General features: G+C 39.4%; 1 protein-coding gene and 1 long non-coding RNA gene across 4 annotated transcripts in view; one reads left to right on the forward strand and one right to left on the reverse strand.

Annotated features, from left to right (window-relative positions):
- The window catches only part of LOC124882698, a 42415-nt gene extending 33235 nt beyond the window's left edge, over positions 1-9180 (reverse strand). Inside the window, exon 1 of the long non-coding RNA XR_007041969.1 lies at positions 8587-9180. This is a non-coding gene — a long non-coding RNA (uncharacterized LOC124882698). The remainder of the gene's footprint in view (positions 1-8586) is intronic.
- Positions 276-17011, forward strand: LOC124882697 (ras-related protein Rap-1b). 3 transcript variants are annotated; one of them, XM_047389198.1, is made up of 8 exons: positions 276-362; positions 8040-8112; positions 9188-9256; positions 10255-10311; positions 10398-10538; positions 11097-11240; positions 11347-11439; positions 13894-17011. In XM_047389198.1, the coding sequence occupies exons 2-7, from the start codon at positions 8056-8058 to the stop codon at positions 11431-11433; spliced, it is 555 nt and encodes a 184-aa protein (XP_047245154.1). In that variant the 5' UTR covers positions 276-362; positions 8040-8055; the 3' UTR covers positions 11434-11439; positions 13894-17011. The 3 variants fall into 3 exon arrangements, with proteins under 3 accessions (XP_047245154.1, XP_047245155.1, XP_047245156.1); XM_047389199.1 differs by having other exon boundaries at positions 8043-8112; XM_047389200.1 differs by lacking the exon at positions 276-362 and adding an exon at positions 462-799.
- The last annotated feature ends 1047 nt before the right edge of the window (positions 17012-18058 follow it).

Genomic DNA, 18058 nt, shown 5'->3' on the forward strand with positions numbered 1-18058 from the left:
AACTCGTCACAAAAAGGCCCAGGTTGGGATTTGAACCCAGGACCTTCTTACCATGAGGTAAAAGTGAAAGTATTTTATCCACCATGCAACCCTACTGATAATTTGTAGATGCTAATTTGTTTAAAAAACTCAAACTGATGAATTAACTTACTGTTAAAATCCAACACCCTTTTTACAAATAAAATCAAAATGTTTTATTCACTATTGTTTTATTCTGAAAGGTTTTCAGGAAGTTCTGGTGTTTACCGCGTCCAGCTTGACGTCAGAGAGCGGAGCGGCAGGAGGGAGCGGCTCTGGCAGAGAGACCTTTACAGACAGCGGGAGAGAGAGCGACGCGCAGCACAGCGGACGGGTGGATGACTGTAAGTACTCCCGTTATCGATTTCCTCTTTTCTGTCTTTTCTCCTGATTTTATCCTCCATTGAAAGGATGGGGATTATTCTCCGCTCGTACGAGGGCTGGTTTAGACAGACAGCAGCACTCAGGGACGCGCACAGGCCGGTGCCGAGCCAAACCGAGCTGGGCTGGGTTTGCGGAAGCGACCGACCGGCGGACAGACGGACGGACAGACAGACAGCTAACGGATGTTAGACAGCTGGGTGGCATCAGGGCGCCTGTCTTCCCGGCTCTGACCCTATATCTAGTCTTTAGATGAATGTTTGGGCACTAGTTTAGACTTTGAATCACGTCCTCCATGGGAGCGGGGCCTGCTGCAGGAGCAGTCCGTGCAGGGAGCGTTGTGGTGCGGCCGCAGAGCTTGAGGAACCCCCGCTGCTCTGCTGGAGGATAAAGAAAGGAAGTAGGTGAAGTAAGACTGTGGAGTACTGAGGATCCTGTCTGACCCTCTGGGTCTGTTATTTCCAGACAAGGCTCGGTTTTACTCCCCTGCTGGTTGTTCTGTCAGCAGCAGAGTATTGACAGGCCCCACCTAGTTCTGCTTGACTCAGGGATCTGTGAATGTTCAGTCCATCTTTCTCCTCAGACATCTTCACCCCAGCAGATTAACATCAGCCTGCACTCACTGACTCAGTAATTAACTTGGACAGTGATGAAATGAAACAACAGGCTCTAATAAAGTTCTGTTCTCCAGTTAATACACATAGAAACAAACTGGATAGAAGCGACCTGAAATACCACACAGTAACTGCAATACATACAAATACCAGCCTTGTGCCAACATGTGTGGGTATGCTGGTGAAGAATGTAATCTGTTAAAATCCAGAGAATGTTGAACTTCTATATAATTTATATGATTAGATACAACTTCAACATTTTTTTTATAGTTATTTTACATATTTAGGGGAAAAAAGTAATCATCCATTTGCTAAATCCTGAATTAACTGTGTTTAACCACATTTTTAGTTTAGTTTCATAGCCAGATTACCAACAGATTTGTTGAATCAAGAAATTCCTTCAATAGAACCTGTCTGGCAACATGAAGTAGGATAAAAGATGAGCAAAGAAAAACTAACTGTGTCCTGATCTGAAGAAATGTAAGAACAGCCATGAAACCGAGTGAAGACTGTGGGACTCCAGAGAACAATTATCCACACATGAAGAGTAGATAGAATAGTGGAAAACTTTCCCAGGAGTAGTTGGGTCAGTTAAGGTCAAAGTTCATGACTGAACAATAAGAAAAAGAGACTGGGCAAAGATGGCCTCCATGGGAGAGTTCTAAGGCCAGAGCCACTGCTAACCAAAAACATCCTTAAGTCTCGTCTCACATTTACCAAAAACATCTTGATGGTCCTCGAGACCTCTGGGAAAACGAGGTAAAAGTAGAACTTTCTGGAAGGTGTGCGACCCGTTCCATCTGGGGTAAAACTAACAGAATCTCAGAAACAGAACATCATACTGACGGTCAGACATGGTGGTGGCAGTGTGATGTTCTACTTCAGGACCTGAGCGACTTGCTGCAGTTGATCCATGAGTTCTGCTCTGTAGCAGAACCTGAAGGAGAATCTCCAGCCATCAGTCTGTGGCATTAAGCTGAAACTCAGAGCTGAGATCTTCAGTCTGAAGTTCAAGAAAAGTAAAACACGTTCATTTTGAAGTTCAGTGCTGCATTAGTGTAAATCTGATAGTACTTTGTATTATTCATCAATTTATCAAATTTTTATGAGGTCAGGGTTCAAACCTGCAAGTCAGTTAATGAAAGTAAGAGGAAGTTACTGACTAAAAACATGAACTTGTGACACTTGAGCATGAAGATGAGGACTTTTTCTAATCATTTCAGTAGTTTGTTGCAGGTTGAATCAAAACGTTTGATAAATTAGTAAAGTTAAACTTTTTGAGCTGCAGAGAAGCAGAAGTTTCCATCAGTATTAATAGATCTGCTCCCTGATCATCCACTCCTGTTGTTTCAATTTGTTTTAATGTATTTTTATAACATCTAACTACAGAACATGTCGCTTCAAAGCACTTTACCAAGAGGTCCACTTCATGGGAAGTTATTTGGTCCCAATTATAATACAAACTATCCAGAAATGAATCTTTTCACTTTGGGTGATTATTATACTAATGGGGCAACTGGAACGAAACGGTGAAGTTATTCATAGCTGCTCTTAGAAGACCTTAAACTTTGTGTCTCAGCTGCTGGTTTTTATCCTTCCAGCATTGAGTTTTATGTTGTTAACGACCACATAGGACTAAAATATTCCATCATTTCATAAACCAGGACCTCTTATTAATATTTAACTGAAGAAAGGACCAAAAATAAATACATTTTGCAGATTTCATGGCTTTAATTTAACAAAGAAGGTCTTCTGAGCCTTTTTCAGCCTCTGGTTTTGGTTTTATTTGAAATATTTTCCAGCAGGTGAACTGTAGACCTGATCCAGCAGCAATCACATGAATCTGGAGGTTAAATTTCTAAATGCAATCAGCCAGTTTCATTGTTTTATTATTTTAGTTACTGGAAGCTGACTGTTTGTGGAGCACTGAGAACCAAAAACTGTCTCTGGCTGGTCTTAATTAGCACAGTATAAGGCCTTTTCTGGCCAATTTCCAGGTGTTTTTAGGTCCAGCTTTATTTATTTTTAACTATTATGAAACATAAAGGAGAAACATGTGACCCAGTTTCTTCAATAGAGGTTTTAGGTTTCAATCCAACAAAAAATGAAGAAGTTGCAGGATTATCTGTTTTTGGGCTGGATTATATTCAGAACATTTATTTAAATATTAAACTGTGAACGTTGTTGTTGGGAGATGTTCTTAGATTAAAAATGGTGGGACTCCTTAGTTTTGATGCAGTTAATGAATTAAAAATAATACGATCTTTCAGTGTTTGACCCACTGCTCACGGATCAGAACCGATTTAGGGAAAACTGATGCTGATCAGGAGGCTTTGGGTTTTGTTTTGAACTGCGCTTGTTAAATAAAATCTTCTTTTTAACTAAATTTAAATCAGTCCTTCACATTTTTTGTCTTTCTGCCTGTACTGGGGCTTTATGTCCACGTGTCTAAAATAAAAATAAAAACACATCTTTTAGACTCTTTAACCCCAAAAACTTTTCATTTATTTACTTGAATAAATATTTCCTTTTATCTTGTCTTATTTCAGTAATTCTTTGTTCTTCATCAGTTTTTTGGGGGCTCCACTCAAATCCTCATAAAAAGAAAACTTTATTTATTTTTTATTACCTGTGATCAGGTTTAAATCCTAATTTAAGCATTTAGCAGGAAAACATCGGGTATTTTATACTTTTTTTTATACATTCTGTTGTTTTGATTTGTGTTTGTTATTTAAAGAGAAAATTAGACTTTTTAGAGGCTTACCTCGGATCTTTTGCTTCTTGCCTACGGTTGTAACGAGTTTTAATCATGGTTTTGAGGGGAAGCATCAGATTCCAGAGGAAGATCTGTTCTGCTCAGAGGCTCGCAGCAGTTTGTTGAACTTGTCTAGACTTGTTGCATCAAACTGCAGACAAGCCCTTTTTTTCAGACCCTTCGGGCGCTGAAATCTGCTCTGATACATTCAAGTACAGTCAGGAAGGTGAAACCCCAGATGGAAACGCTCACATTCTGCTCCAGGTTATAAATCTTCATGCAAAGCCAGCTGACTTTTTCCCCTCTCAGTCAAACTGATCTCTCGCTGCTTTACAGTTGAGGGAAATCTTCTCATCATATCTTCTATCAGCTATTATGACTGATGGTTCTTGATGCAGTACATTTAGAGGGATCAGCAGTTCAGTTCAGGCTTGCTCCCTGAGATTCCTCCAGATTCTCTGAATGGCTTCATGATGTTCTGCATTACAGGTCCTTCTCAAAATATTAGCATATTGTGATAAAGTTCATTATTTTCCATAATGTCATGATGAAAATTTAACATTCATATATTTTAGATTCATTGCACACTAACTGAAATATTTCAGGTTTTTTATTGTCTTAATACAGATGATTTTGGCATACAGCTCATGAAAACCCAAACTTCCTATCTCACAAAATTAGCATATCATTAAAAGGGTCTCTAAACGAGCTATGAACCTAATCATCTGAATCAACGAGTTAACTCGAAACACCTGCAAAAGATTCCTGAGGCCTTTAAAACTCCCAGCCTGGTTCATCACTCAAAACCCCAATCATGGGTAAGACTGCTGACCTGACTGCTGTCCAGAAGGCCACTATTGACACCCTCAAGCAAGAAGGTAAGACACAAAGACATTTCTGAATGAATGGGCTGTTCCCAGAGTGCTGTATCAAGGCACCTCAGTGGGAAGTCTGTGGGAAGGAAAAAGTGTGGCAGAAAACGCTGCACAACGAGAAGAGGTGACCGGACCCTGAGGAAGATTGTGGAGAAGGGCCGATTCCAGACCTTGGGGGACCTGCGGAAGCAGTGGACTGAGTCTGGAGTAGAAACATCCAGAGCCACCGTGCACAGGCGTGTGCAGGAAATGGGCTACAGGTGCTGCATTCCCCAGGTCAAGCCACTTTTGAACCAGAAACAGCGGCAGAAGCGCCTGACCTGGGCTACAGAGAAGCAGCACTGGACTGTTGCTCAGTGGTCCAAAGTACTTTTTTCGGATGAAAGCAAATTCTGCATGTCATTCGGAAATCAAGGTGCCAGAGTCTGGAGGAAGACTGGGGAGAAGGAAATGCCAAAATGCCAGAAGTCCAGTGTCAAGTACCCACAGTCAGTGATGGTCTGGGGTGCCGTGTCAGCTGCTGGTGTTGGTCCACTGTGTTTTATCAAGGGCAGGGTCAATGCAGCTAGCTATCAGGAGATTTTGGAGCACTTCATGCTTCCATCTGCTGAAAAGCTTTATGGAGATGAAGATTTCATTTTTCAGCACGACCTGGCACCTGCTCACAGTGCCAAAACCACTGGTAAATGGTTTACTGACCATGGTATCACTGTGCTCAATTGGCCTGCCAACTCTCCTGACCTGAACCCCATAGAGAATCTGTGGGATATTGTGAAGAGAACGTTGAGAGACTCAAGACCCAACACTCTGGATGAGCTAAAGGCCGCTATCGAAGCATCCTGGGCCTCCATAAGACCTCAGCAGTGCCACAAGCTGATTGCCTCCATGCCACGCCGCATTGAAGCAGTCATTTCTGCCAAAGGATTCCCGACCAAGTATTGAGTGCATAACTGTACATGATTATTTGAAGTTTGACGTTTTTTGTATTAAAAACACTTTTCTTTTATTGGTCGGATGAAATATGCTAATTTTGTGAGATAGGAATTTTGGGTTTTCATGAGCTGTATGCCAAAATCATCCGTATTAAGACAATAAAAGACCTGAAATATTTCAGTTAGTGTGCAATGAATCTAAAATATATGAATGTTAAATTTTCATCATGACATTATGGAAAATAATGAACTTTATCACAATATGCTAATATTTTGAGAAGGACCTGTACAGGGGGAGAAATCTGCAGATCCCATCAGGTCTTTCTTCGAGGAACACTGGTTTTAGTCAGTTTACTGATTTTTCTCACATGATCCTCTGATCATCTCTGCTCCTCAGAGACTTTGATGGAAACGGATCAAGACTGAAATCTTTTCCACCTTCATGGCTTTTGTCTGAACTCTTTATGGGATATGTTGGAGCCCGAAATGCAGGAATAGATGCATGTAAACGAACAACAATAACAAAATGGTTCTGCTTGCCTACCTTTGGTTCAGGTTTTCTGAAATTAAAGTCAAAGTGAACCTAAGAATCTCTGCATAATTTATTTTTATTTTCCAAATTATCCTAATTTCTCCAGTTTTAGGGTTGGAAAATCTCGTGTTGGAATAAAGAATACCGGTAATAGTGGGGCAGGTTGCAGTTCAACCTTCACACCACTAGATGTCACCTTATCCAACAATATGGTCCTTTAAAAGTTTAAAAACAATTAAAATCAGCCGGTTTTTCTCTGAAGTTCAGCTCTGTGAGGAAGGTTTACATCTCCATCAACAACGACCCAGTGGTGCAGATTACTTGTTGCTGTGGTTGTGCAAACAAGGTTTAAATGGGATGTGGTTGCTATGCAACACTGCCGCTGTTTCCAGGTAGTTTGAAAATGTTTGGGAGCAGTTACATGGTTACCGTTTCCAGGAGATCAAATGAAGATGTGAGCTGAAAACATCTGAAGGTTAAAAACTGTTTAACTGGTGGTGGTAGTGTGATGGTCTGGGTCACATGGATGACTCATCTAAATTGACAGAACCATGAATTCTACTCTCTAGCAGAAACATCCTGAAGGAGAACATTCGACCATCAGTTTGTGACCTCAAGATCAACCTCACTTTGATTGTGGAGCAGGACAACGATCTGATGCACACCAACAAGTCCTCCTCTGAATGGTTAAAAAAATAAAACAAAAGTTATGGAGTGGCCTAGTTAAAGTTCAGAGTTAAATCTGATTGAATTGCAGCAGCTGTTCATGCTGGAAAACCCTCTACAAAGCAGACTGGGCCAGAATTCCTCAGAGCAATGAGCAGGACTCATTGCCATTACTTTTTCTACAGTCGTAGAAGTATGACAGCATGTGGCACCAACGTTTATATTATTTCAATTTTACGACTCAACAAAAAAAGAAAAGGGGGAAGGAAAAATTGTCTGGTTCCGATCATCTCTCAGAAGATTTCAGTTGAATTAATTTACGTTTTTAGTGAAACCGCGTTAACATGTCTGTTGTGCTGTGGAAAAATTAGCTGTACGCAGAAATATTAACAGACCCAGTTATCACGTTACCATGACAACCTCTGTGGGCCCTCCTTAGCCGAGAGGAGCTGTTTTTTTTTGTTTTTTTTTTTTCCTGTGGGGCCGTTTGTCGCCTCAGATCTAAGTCTGACTTTAAATGTTCCCTAAAAGGCAACTCTGTACACGTTAGACATCCGGTTTATTAGTCTCGCTGTAATGTTTGCTTCAGCTTATTTTAATGTATTAACAATAGCAGCAGAAATAATAGCGCTGTTAATATTAGTTTAACTGAACTGAGTTAAGTTGTCAGAAGGACTCGTGGACCTATGTTGCATGTTTTAAAAGTATTAAAAGCTCATCTTCCTCCTCGTATCTTCAGACTCTGTATCGGTAGTTTCAGTTATAATTGTTGGTTAATGCGGCTTTTAAAATACTTTTCTCCAGGTGGTGTTCAGGAGGCATTATTTTAATACCAGATTTTTCTTAAAGTTCAGTTTATTTATGTTAAGATGTTTTTACCAGTCTAAGATCTATTTCCTTGATGCATTAAAATAAATCAAGTTTTGTTGTTTTTATTTCAAAAGAAAAATTCAAATATTTCAGGCCGCATGTAAAGTTTAGTTTGTTCGTTATTAATTCAGATTTTATTATTTAGGGGTTTTCTGCTCTCAGTCAGAACCAGTGGGGGCGTGCACTCCTGTGTGTTTGTCATGTTGCCGTGGCGCTGCAGGCTGCACACATGTATGAGCATGGCAACAGTAACCAGGAAGGCTGTGTGATCACATGACTTCGAGCCGATCTGTTCTGAGTCTACCTGACAGTCCAAACAGCTGCAGGTGTTGCCCGCTGCGCTCTGATTGGCTGGTCTAACCCTGCTCTCTCTCTCTCTGCATGTCTCTCGTCCAGCAGATAGACAGTCAGGATGCGTGAATATAAACTGGTTGTTTTGGGATCAGGAGGCGTCGGGAAGTCAGCGCTGGTAAGTCCCAAAGACCTCATGGAGTCTGACTGTGTTTTTATGCCAGTAAATGACTCAGTTGACCAGTTCAGAGCTGGTCCACAGAGAAAAAACACATTTAAATTCACATTTAAGGAGATCTGGAAACTTTCCTTTAATGTTTCATTAGTCAGCGTTCCTTCACATTTTCCTTTCAAATTCAATAATTTCCTGGATCAAAGATTTTTCTCAACATTTGAATAAAATGTAAATAATCCAGTATGTATTTGTTATCTGGACGTCCTATAAATCACCATGCTGAAGTTGGCTTCTGATCCAGCAGTGTGCACTAGTTTATTATTATTATTATACAAGGTAAATCTGCTCTACTATAAAATCTATAATAACCCCTTCAAAAAAAATTCACAGAGCCTCATAAAACCAAACTGATCTAGAAGTTTGATGAAGATTAAAGAAATTTAGATTTTGTCTTTTAGATAAAAGAATAAGGAATACCTCTAGTCCAGACCTGGAAAATGATAGAAATTCCAGCCTTTTCCAGGGAGTGTGGGGACCCCTGATTGGTTGAATGGTTTGAACTGACCGGCACTGGATGGAGCATGGTTGGATCCGTAGAGGGACTGTGATGGGAGAAGAATCGGAGAAATGTGTGGGATAGAAACCTGAGTTTGTTGGTTTAGATCAGATTTCAACCATTGCTGACAGAATACTGTGATCGATTATAAACACCATCAAACTCCCTTCAGTAGCTTTAACCATTGCTGCTTCTGCTCTAAAACCTCTCTGCACATTTAAAGATGTTTTATTTAATAGAGTGTTGTTAGTAAAATCTGTGATAATTTAGGTTTCAATTTAGTTTCAGTATAAAGTGGTAAAATTTGATGTTTTCAGTTCTTGTTTTTCTCTACTGTAAATCTGAGAGTAGACTCACACAAACCCTCGGTGTCAATACAAAGGAGAGCTTTAATCCAGCTGATATAATGGAGATGTGTCATTATTTCCATTCTGATGAGTCTCAGTGGAGAGCAGAACAGAGCTCCATTAACTGTCCTCCTCCTCCACCTCCTCCACCTCCTCCTGCTGTCTCTGTGTCCAGACGGTCCAGTTTGTTCAGGGAATCTTTGTGGAGAAATACGACCCGACGATAGAGGACTCCTACAGGAAGGTAGGGTTCATCCTCACCAGTTTGTGTGAAATCAGATGAGCTGACATGCTGGGATGTCCTGAGGTCTGATATTTTAACCACATTATTATAGCGTCTTTTTTATTTGATCTTTGAAACGTGTCGGTTTTCAGCATCAACCTCAGACCTTAAGGTCAGTCGTATGTCAACCAATTAACTAATTCAAAATGATACTAACCACGAATGAACTTTAAAACATGAAACATTGAAGTTATTTACTTGGTTAATGTGAGGCAGGACTTAAATCCATTATTGTATAAGTTGACTAATTTTATTATATTTCATATCTTCACTTTTTTTTATTTTGTAAAAGTTATTTTATGAATTCCTGTAATTATTTATAATTGTTTATTTTTACAGATTTATGTTTTTTAAACCCCTATTTATTTATTTATTATAATATGCAACTTTTTTGTTGACATTAATTTCTACATTTACTCTTTTATATATGTATTTTATTTCTGGCCCTATACATTTTTTATTTATACATTTTTATATATTTATTAATGACAGATTTATTTATTGACCTATAATCCTGTAATAATTTATAATTTTGTATTTATTTATTTATTTACTTATACAGTTAATTTTTTTATTCATTTTATTTATACACTTATGTATTTAGTTAAACATTTTAAGGTCTATTAATAAATTATTTTGATTCATAACATTTACATGTGTTATGCAATAGTTTAAACTATTTTGTATACATTTATTTATATCTTTTTCATCTTATTTTTCTGGTGCTGATGAAAGAAAAAAAATGTTAAATTTTTACTGTTATTTTTATTATTTAGCTCTGGAAACAGATTTTAAAGGAAAATGTTTATGTAAGAGGAAGACTTATCTCTAAAACCTGACATTAAAACTGAAAGTGATGATGTGTGGAAACTGATTTAATCTGCCTAAATGATCTAATCTAAGGAGTTTATACAAAAATGTTGACACAGAAAATGAGATGACTTCCTGTTTGTCTGCAGCAAGTGGAGGTGGATGGACAGCAGTGTATGCTGGAGATCCTGGACACAGCTGGAACAGTAAGATCTGATCTGAGGTCAGGTGCATACTGTGTGTTTGTGCATCTCCCTGACTCCATCAATGTGTGTGTTTGTGTGTTTTACAGGAGCAGTTCACAGCGATGAGGGACCTCTACATGAAGAACGGTCAGGGCTTTGCTCTGGTTTACTCCATTACAGCTCAGTCCACCTTCAACGATCTTCAGGACCTGAGAGAACAGATCCTCAGAGTGAAAGACACTGAGGACGTAAGACACAAACACAAAACGCACCACATTTACTTTGCCAGCAAAGAAAATGTCCTCATCGTTGGTGTTTATGGTTCAAAATAGGATCACAAACCTACCTGTTGTATTTTACCATCACATCAGGTCAAATATTTAATGCTATGGCAACAAATGTCAAACTTTAATCGATTTATAAATAATGCCTGGCTGATTTTGGAAAGATGGCAGGAAACAAAAAGTATTTCCATGCTCAAAAGTCTGAATTATGCAGCCTGTAAAAGGAAGAAAGTTAGCTCTATTCTTTCCTGCTGTAGGATGGAAAAAATATGCTTCAAGCAGCGCTGACCTTTAGCTTTGCTGCCACCTGCTGGTCGTAGGTTGTTTTGTCAGGAAGCAGCTTTTTCCTCTTCCTGGTTTTATAAGTAGATTATTCAAGTTTCTTAAATAAAAAGTGGTAAATAAAAACCTCCAGTTCAGTACCTGGTCAGCAATTAAATAAATTCGAGGACATTTTGTGTTTATTGACGAAGCAAGGCCGTGTCTCTAAGTGATCCATATGCTGCTGATGTGGCGCCGCAGGTTCCCATGATCCTGGTGGGAAACAAATGCGACCTGGAGGTGGAGCGTGTGGTGGGCAAAGAGTCGGGCATTGGCCTCGCCCGTCAGTGGAACTCCTGCGCCTTCCTAGAGACTTCGGCCAAGAGCAAGATAAACGTCAACGAGGTGACCACACCTGCAGACACCTGCCTGTTATACCTGAACCACACGGCTCAGAGGTCCAAAAGCTTTTCCCCCATTCAGATTCTGACACTTTGGGTTGTTTCTGCAGATCTTCTACGACCTCGTCCGACAGATTAACAGGAAGACTCCGGCTCCAGGAAATACTCGTAAAAAGCCCACCTGTCAACTTCTCTAATGACAGGTGAGTCCTAAATGTCCTCCTCTGTTTTTCCTTTTTGACACGTTAAAATGTTTCAGATCAAACAAATTTTAGCAGTCAACGCTGACCTGAGCAAATGCAAAATAAAGAAACTGATTCCTACCCTGCTAAGAGTACCTTTTGGGAATGTTGTAAATTGTTGATTAGGCCTATTGCTTTAGATTGTAGCTGTATGCAATAATACTAAAGTAGCCATTTTACAGTAAAATGTATTTAATTTTATGTTTTTCTTTTGCTGGTTATCTCCTATTCTACTCTTAATTTTAAAAAGTGTTCAACATTAACATTTAAACATTACATTTAATGTTTGTCATTGTTACGGCACCCCTGATACACCCTCTAGCGTTAAAGCAACAAAGCTAACCTGGTTATGCCCCCCTTGCTGCCATTAGGTCTTTAGGAAAACTGCAAACGAGTCCTTTTTATCTCTGTGGAGGAATTTTGGCCCACTCCTCCTTGCAGAATTGTATTTCAGCCAAACTGGAGAGTTTTTAAGCATTCTGAAATGGACTTGCTAGCATGCTTTGGGTCAGGGTTTTGTTCCAGAAACCAAATGAGCCTGAGCTTACGGTCACAAACTGATGGCTGGACATTCTCCTTCAGGATTTTCTGCTAGAAAGCAGAATTCATGGATTGCTCAATTACCGCAGGAGTCCCAAAGCATCACACTACCACCTTCATGTTTGACTGTAGATATGATGTTAGTTTTGAGTCAGATGTAATGAGAAACACACCTTCAAAAAAGGTTCCTCTTCTCCCTTCTTAGTTCAAATAATATTTTTCTAAAATTCCCGGGGATCATCAAGATGTTTCTTTTTGGCAAATGTGAGCCAGGCATTTTTTGGTCTGCAGAGGTTTTGGCTTTGGAACTGGATGGATCGATGCCAATTTTGGTTTGTCTATCTCTCTTTTCGTTGAATCATGAATCAAGTGAGGCCTGCAGGGCTTCAGACGTTACTTTAGTTTTGCTTTACCTCCTGAATGAGCCATTGATGCCCTGTTGGAGCAACTTTGGTTCCAGCTTTTTCCATTCATGGATAATGACAATCAATATGGTGTACTGTAGACGCGAAGCCATATGGATGGCTTTCTAACCCTTTTCCAGACTGATGGTAATTTTTCATCTACCGTATTTTCCGCACTATAAGGCACACTTAAAAACCTTTAATTTTTTTCTAAAAATGACAGTGCGCCTTGTAATCCGGAGCGCCTTATATATGGATCAATTGGTTAATTGGTTGATCCATACTGGTTGTACACGGCACTCTGTCAAAATGTTTCAGTACGACTGGTAAACTACAAAGCCGCACCGCTTGCAGCATTACGGCTACCGTAGTCAGGGGCGTCGCCGAAGTAATAGCGGTAAACACCTGTACTGTGCTTACTCCTAGTCCAACACCACTTGTGTGTGTATAACGTTTGAATGTGGTATTATTGTGTGTGTGGGGTGGGTAGAGACGGCGACCGGAGCAGCGGTGTATGAGTCTGTAAGCCCTGTGTTTTTACGTGCTGCAAAGTCATTAAAAAGAACCCCGAATCTCGTCAACAACTCAGTGTTTTGATGCTGTTTCTTCATGTTCAACTCAGCAACGTATGAGTGAGGGAGTTAACCCCGAGGAAACTAGTAACTTCGGCCCTGGAGAAAGCGTCTCCCCTGTGTCATCAGACTACAGTCAGGGGACAGAAACAGGAAAGGTTAACAGTACTAACGTTTGATTTAGTGCATCAAACTGTTTCTTTTACGTGTTTACTGAATCAGGGAAAAGTTCCCTTTCACGTTTTAACTAACGTTTGATTTCAACTTCATAGACTCCAATGCATTTCTAACGTGCGGTTGGCTCTATTCAATATAATTCTATGTAGAGGAGACCTTACCATGAGAGTGAATGGAGTTATCAGAACGCTGGTTTGTAGAGTATTAATAAAGTTTGACTGACTTATCTGACTGTTTTGTTGACATTCTCTTTAGCACAGCTCCATCTAGTGGATGCATAACGCAACCCCAGTCAAACGTTTGACTGCAGTAGCTTCTATTCTATGCGCCTTATAATCCGGTGCGCCCTATATATGAAAACAGTTCTAAAATAGGTCATTCATTGAAGGTGCGCCTTATAGTGCGGAATATACGGTACATGTCTGTAGCTGGAGAAGTTGTAGTCAACTTTATCAAACATCTGGTTTATGGAAATTACTTTTCCACATGGTGCAGTATGTTTTGCATAGCTTTTTATCCTTAAATAAATGAAAGCATCACCTGAAAACTCCTCTTTTATTTACTCAGGTTATCTTTGTGTGGTATTAAAATATGTTTGATCTGAAACATTTAATGTGACAAAAAAAGCAAAAACAGAATAGAAGAGGGTAAACACTTTTTCACAGCACTGTACACAGAAATACTGCTGTTTGCATACCGTCCTGTTCTGTTCTCTTTCTCAGCTCTGATGTGACCGACAACCTTCAAACCAACCAATCACAGAACATCTTCCAGTTGCCACGCCCCTTTAACACAACCATGACATCATCAATATCAGCCACCGCTAAGCCTCTGTTACCATGATGACCACTTCCCATCCCCTCAGCAGAGACTGTTGCCTTGGAAACATAAAAAACAAACATCAGATGATGATGATGGTGATGGATGAGGGCGGGCTGTCCAAACAACTGGCCAGATTAAAACTTCCGTTCCCATCATGCTCTCTGCTGAAGCGCTCCGAGCTGGGGGAGCGGCCTTGTGCTTTTTGATTTTAAACTTTTCTATTTTTTTTTGTTTCTTTTCCTTTCACTTTGTTTTCCAGCAGTCCGAATCCAATCGCATGCAGCTTGACTGTCAGCCATGCTGGCGCTGCGGGTGCCACGGTGACAGCTGTCTGTGTGTACCGTTCTGGTTAAACCTGTGGATCCTTTCAGTGATTATTATTATTATTATTATTATTATGGCAGTGCTTATTATAATTCTGTGTAAAAAAAAAAAAATCTAAAGTCAGTTGATGTTTTTAGTTTTAATTTTCGGGTGGGTGGGGCTAACGTTTTGCAGCAAGTCGTGGAGTTGGCTCACTGTGTTGCTAAAAGAAAGAAGAAAGTGTTAAAAAGGCTGTCAGAGTTCTTTCTTACAGAATAATTTATAGTTGCAACTGGCTGTTGCTACCTAGGACATTTATTAAAAACCCACAAATTATATGAATTCCTCAAAACAGGAGATACCAACTGTTTCACATTTTCTATGTAACTCATCTTCAGACCTTCCTCTCAGAGAGATGCTAAAATATCACCAGCAGGAATAGGATCTTCTGCTGCACAACCATCTCCTTCTGTTCCCTCTGCACAGTTAGCAGCAAAAAAACAAAAAAAAACAAAACAGCAGCAGCACTATGGCTTGGTTTTTAGGATATGTTAAAATGCTTTGATCCGTTTAAAGAACATTTTGGTAGATGATGGTGCAGATTTCAATCGAGCTGACAATACGAACGTTTTGAGGGAATACACAGGTCTTAAGACTATGGATTATAAAAGCAGGATTGAATAAAAGCAGATCAGCAGTGATTCATGGTTCTAGCATAGGCTAACTTTTGAGACCATCAGAGAATTGAAATAGAAAAACATTCAGCTTTTTTTCCGGCATTTTAGCTTTGGCATTATTCCAAAGAAATAACCGGTCTTGCTTTAGCTGGAAGGTATGCTAACTGTGCCAATTACAGCAAAGGAGTCCAGCTTTTTTCTAACTTGATATAACATACCTTAATTTTAGGATAAATTTTATATAAAATACATTTGAATTGTTTTAAATACTATTGCTCTACTATTTAGGAGGTATTAGCTTAATGAAATAATTCAAAAGGCATTTTGGATGCTTCCTGGCTAGCTTGAAAATTAAATATAATGCTAGCTTTAGGTTTTAACAATAGTCAATCCAACATTATCTTTAAGCTCTTAAGGCTAGTTAATGTTACATTATTCATTTTAAGCTGTAGTAGCTAAAGTTAATGAGGTTTAGTTACTATCATTTAAAGCTATTAGCTTATGTTAGCATTATTGCTAATGCTAGTTTTAATTATTAATAGGTTAGGTTTTTAGTAACATTAGCTACTAGCCCTTACAACTTATAGAGAGGTTAGCATTATTGTTAATGCTAACTTTAGCCACTAGCTTTAAGTGCCTGTAGCTAAAGTTGCGAGGAGTTGATGCTAGTAGCTGAAGTTAGCATTTGCGATCATGCCACCTCTGTTTAAACAGCAACATTCAAATAAACATTTGAATGTTGCTGTAAACCTCAAGGAGCCTTAAGATGAGTTGTAAAACCTGACTTTGATAAGGTGATAAATATCAACCGTGTAAGAGAAAATTTTGATTAAAGGGCAAAACTTATAAATTAGCCAAATGATTGAAACTACCTGGAAGCGAACCTGTTAGCAGCACAGTGAACTCAGTCAGGACCTGCTGTGATGGACGAACGTGTTGCCTTCAGACAGCAGACTCACACTGGTCCGGTACATTAACTGTGGGGGCCTATTAGTTGTTTCTGTGTTAACCATAATAATACCAGGTTTTAAAACTCTGAATTATTTGCCCCCATGAATTAACAATGACTGTTCTGTTCAATCTCAGTTTCCTTCCTGGTTCTGCCCCTCAGTTTTATAGGGATAATAATGTCTTCAGGATTTGTGGTCCGCTTAAAATTACACTGCTCCCTGCTGAATGGAAAGGTGGGACATTGTAACTGAGATGAAGTTAAAATAAAGCGTAGAATAAGAATTTCTGGTTTGGGTTGAATTTGATTCTGCAGGCGAGGACTTGGCCAGCGAAGGTGCACAAAGCCCTCTTTTTAAATGAGAGTGGTCATCTTACAGAAACTACATTGGACCATGGACCTCTGTGAGCTCTGCTGCACAGTGTTGTACTATCAGGAGTACTGCGATACAGTGTGGTACTGCTGTCAGTATTCTGGTTCTCCTCCAGTGCATTCAGTGATGTAGCATGTTGATGTTTCAGTAAGTACTCAGTCTGACCTCCAGGAGGTGCTGTGATGGTTTGCACGCCGTTCAGAAGCAGTGGAAGGTCTGTTTGCAGCCACAGTGATGCCTGAGAGCAGCAGAGAGAGCTGATGGTGGTTTTGTTTAACAGATTAACACATTACATGTCTCGTTTTACTGTGCTTGGAAATGTCATTTTTAAGCTTTCTAAGAATGTGTTTTATAAATGCCTGTAATTCTCCTTTTGCCTCTTTACAGCTACTTTTACTCACATTTCCTCTTCATTAATATTGAAACTTTTCAGAGTTAGTTGGTCTGTTTGTATGAGGCATTAAAACTGAGCCTTGGCTGCATTCAGACCTTTCTGGCCTCTTAACAGCAGGCTACAGGGGCTTTCGTCATTTGCCAAACTCAGATTCTGGATTAATGTCAGATCTATAGTCTGTTTGGAAAAACTCTTGTTTTAAAGAATATTGAGGCCTTAACAGTAGTGGTTATAATAATAATTAGCATTTTCAGTTGTGGGCATTTATAACCAGTTTGTAAAAATGTAATAAATGTAATAAAACTTTGTGATGTAGCTATAAGCAGATATGTTTGTGTGATGCTTTCAAAGAAAATGTTACTGAGTTCCAATGTTGTGCAATAATAAACTTTTCATGTCCATTTATCTGCTTACACTGACATTACAGTGTTTTATAAACCATTTTACATGTTAATCTCTGGCTGTAAAAACTAGACTCATCCTGATACAAATTGTTGGAGTCCCCTAAAACGCTCAGCTTAAATCGAAGTGACGATTGCTACTGCAGCCAAAAGCAACGTGGAAAATGTGTTCCTCTTATATTGAAATAACTTCTTTTTTATCAGTATGGCACGGTGACCAGTGAAATGTAAAAGAAACCAGTTCAGCCAGAGATGTATCAGGCTAAAACCCCTTGGCTGACTAGGCTGATGGGAGATTCTGAACTGATACGGAGGTCGTCTGAACCAGTTTCTTCTATTCCAGAAACCCGGAGCAGCAGCAGCATTAGGAGAGGCAGCGGAGTGGAGGGGTGTGAAGCCAAATGTAAAAAAACTAAGAAGCCTTAAATGAATAAAACTGGTGCAATTTTGTAACGGAAACATGTGTTGTTGGGTCATTCCTTCATTTTGATGGATAGGGAAAGTTTATACTTCAGCGTTTTTATTGACAGGTTGACATAAAGTTGATATTTGGTTTTTCCATCCCAGCTGTTTTCATGTCTCATCTGACCACAGTAACTCCTACATGGTTTACAGCTTTCTTTCAACAATGGCCTTCCTCTCATAACTCTTCCATAGAGGCCAGATTACTTTTTTATGTTTACCAACTAGATATTGACAGTAAATAAACTCATTTAAAGCAAAGTTAATAAAAATAAAATTAAACTTACATTTGGTCTTACAAATTCCTTAATTCTCAATAATAATAAAGGGTTTGTTTAAAATTCGGTTAATTATAAAACAAGAAAAACGTCATCAATCGTCTTAAACGCGCCTGCGCATAATGCCTCGCAGCCATGGCAACGCTGATGTTTTGTCGGGACGAGTTCCACCGTCAGGATTGTCCTGCTGTTAAACCATTGCGCTTCTAGACAGCCCTTTACGGTCCT

This window comes from Girardinichthys multiradiatus, chromosome 17 (genome assembly GCF_021462225.1).
Source record: "Girardinichthys multiradiatus isolate DD_20200921_A chromosome 17, DD_fGirMul_XY1, whole genome shotgun sequence".
Classification (NCBI taxonomy): domain Eukaryota; kingdom Metazoa; phylum Chordata; class Actinopteri; order Cyprinodontiformes; family Goodeidae; genus Girardinichthys; species Girardinichthys multiradiatus.